This window comes from Saimiri boliviensis, chromosome 14 (genome assembly GCF_048565385.1).
Source record: "Saimiri boliviensis isolate mSaiBol1 chromosome 14, mSaiBol1.pri, whole genome shotgun sequence".
Taxonomy (NCBI): Eukaryota; Metazoa; Chordata; class Mammalia; order Primates; family Cebidae; genus Saimiri; species Saimiri boliviensis.
Genome location: NC_133462.1, coordinates 37948500 through 37949646, shown reverse-complemented (window position 1 = coordinate 37949646; position 1147 = coordinate 37948500). Strand labels below are relative to the sequence as shown.

General features: G+C 49.8%; 1 protein-coding gene across 1 annotated transcript; it reads left to right on the top strand.

Moving 5' to 3' along the window:
* MBD3L1 (methyl-CpG binding domain protein 3 like 1) lies at window positions 1–719 on the top strand. The gene has a single exon (XM_003938913.3). The coding sequence runs from the start codon at window positions 87–89 to the stop codon at window positions 684–686; it is 600 nt and encodes a 199-aa protein (XP_003938962.1). The 5' UTR covers window positions 1–86; the 3' UTR covers window positions 687–719.
* Window positions 720–1147: the final 428 nt, after the last annotated feature.

Below are 1147 nucleotides of genomic sequence, written 5' to 3'. Positions count from 1 at the left end.
TCCTTGTCCTGAGGAGGCAGGCTTCACTGATTAATTTTACCCCATTTTATGATTTATTTTTACAGTATAAGAGGAAAAGAAATGTGATGGCTAAGAGTTCACAGAGGAAGCAACGTGACTGTGTAAACCAGTGCAAATCAAAGCCTGGCTTGAGCACCTCAATCCCTCTAAGAATGTCCAGTTACACATTCAAGAGGCCAGTTACGAGAATTACATCCCATCCTGGCAATGAGGTTAGATACCATCAATGGGAGGAGAGCTTGGAGAAGCCCCAACAGGTCTGCTGGCAGAAGAGACTGCAAGGACTCCAGGCCTACAGCAGTGCAGGAGAACGTTTAAGTACTTTGGATCTTGCCAACACCTTGCAAAAACTCGCGCCTGGTTGCACAGGTGCCTCTCTGCTGGGGGAGCTTGCTGGTGGTCCGGAGCGCTCCTACCCCATGCCTCCGCTTGCCTGCTCTTCAGATGTGGCAGAGACAATTCCCGGAGAGGGAGTGGGTGTCTCACAGCTCCTCTGCAAACAACTTGTGGTCACTGAGGAAGATATCAGGAAACAGGAGGGGAAAGTGAAGACAGTCAGAGAGAGACTCGTAATAGCGTTGATTGCTGACGGACTTGCTAATGAGGCAGAGAAAGTGAGAGACCAAGAAGGCTGTCCTGAAAAACACAAGAAAAAGGGAAGATAGTGCAGATGAAATAAAGTGTAACCCTTTATTAACTCTGCAGTATCCACAATGAGGTTTTTTGCTTTGAGCTCTTGAAACTTTAAAACAGGCGTCCCCAGACTTTTTACACAGGGGGCCAGTTCACTGTCCCTCACACCGTTGGAGGGCCGCCATACACTGTGCTCCTTTCACTGACCACCAATGAAAGAGGTGCCCCTTCCTGAAGTGCAGCGGGGGGCCGGATAAATGGCCTCAGGGGTCCGCATGCAGCCCGCGGGCTGTAGTTTGGGGACACCTGCTTTAAAATATGCCAACACTTTAAAAAAATTAGGCTGGGTGAGCACCTAAGAGCACCTACGTTAGTAAACTCAGAGCAGGGTGTGGTGGCTCACGCCTGTAATTCCAGCACTTTGGGAGGCTGAGGTGGGTGGATCACTTATAACCAGGAGTTCAAGACCAGCCTGGCCAACATGGTGAAACCC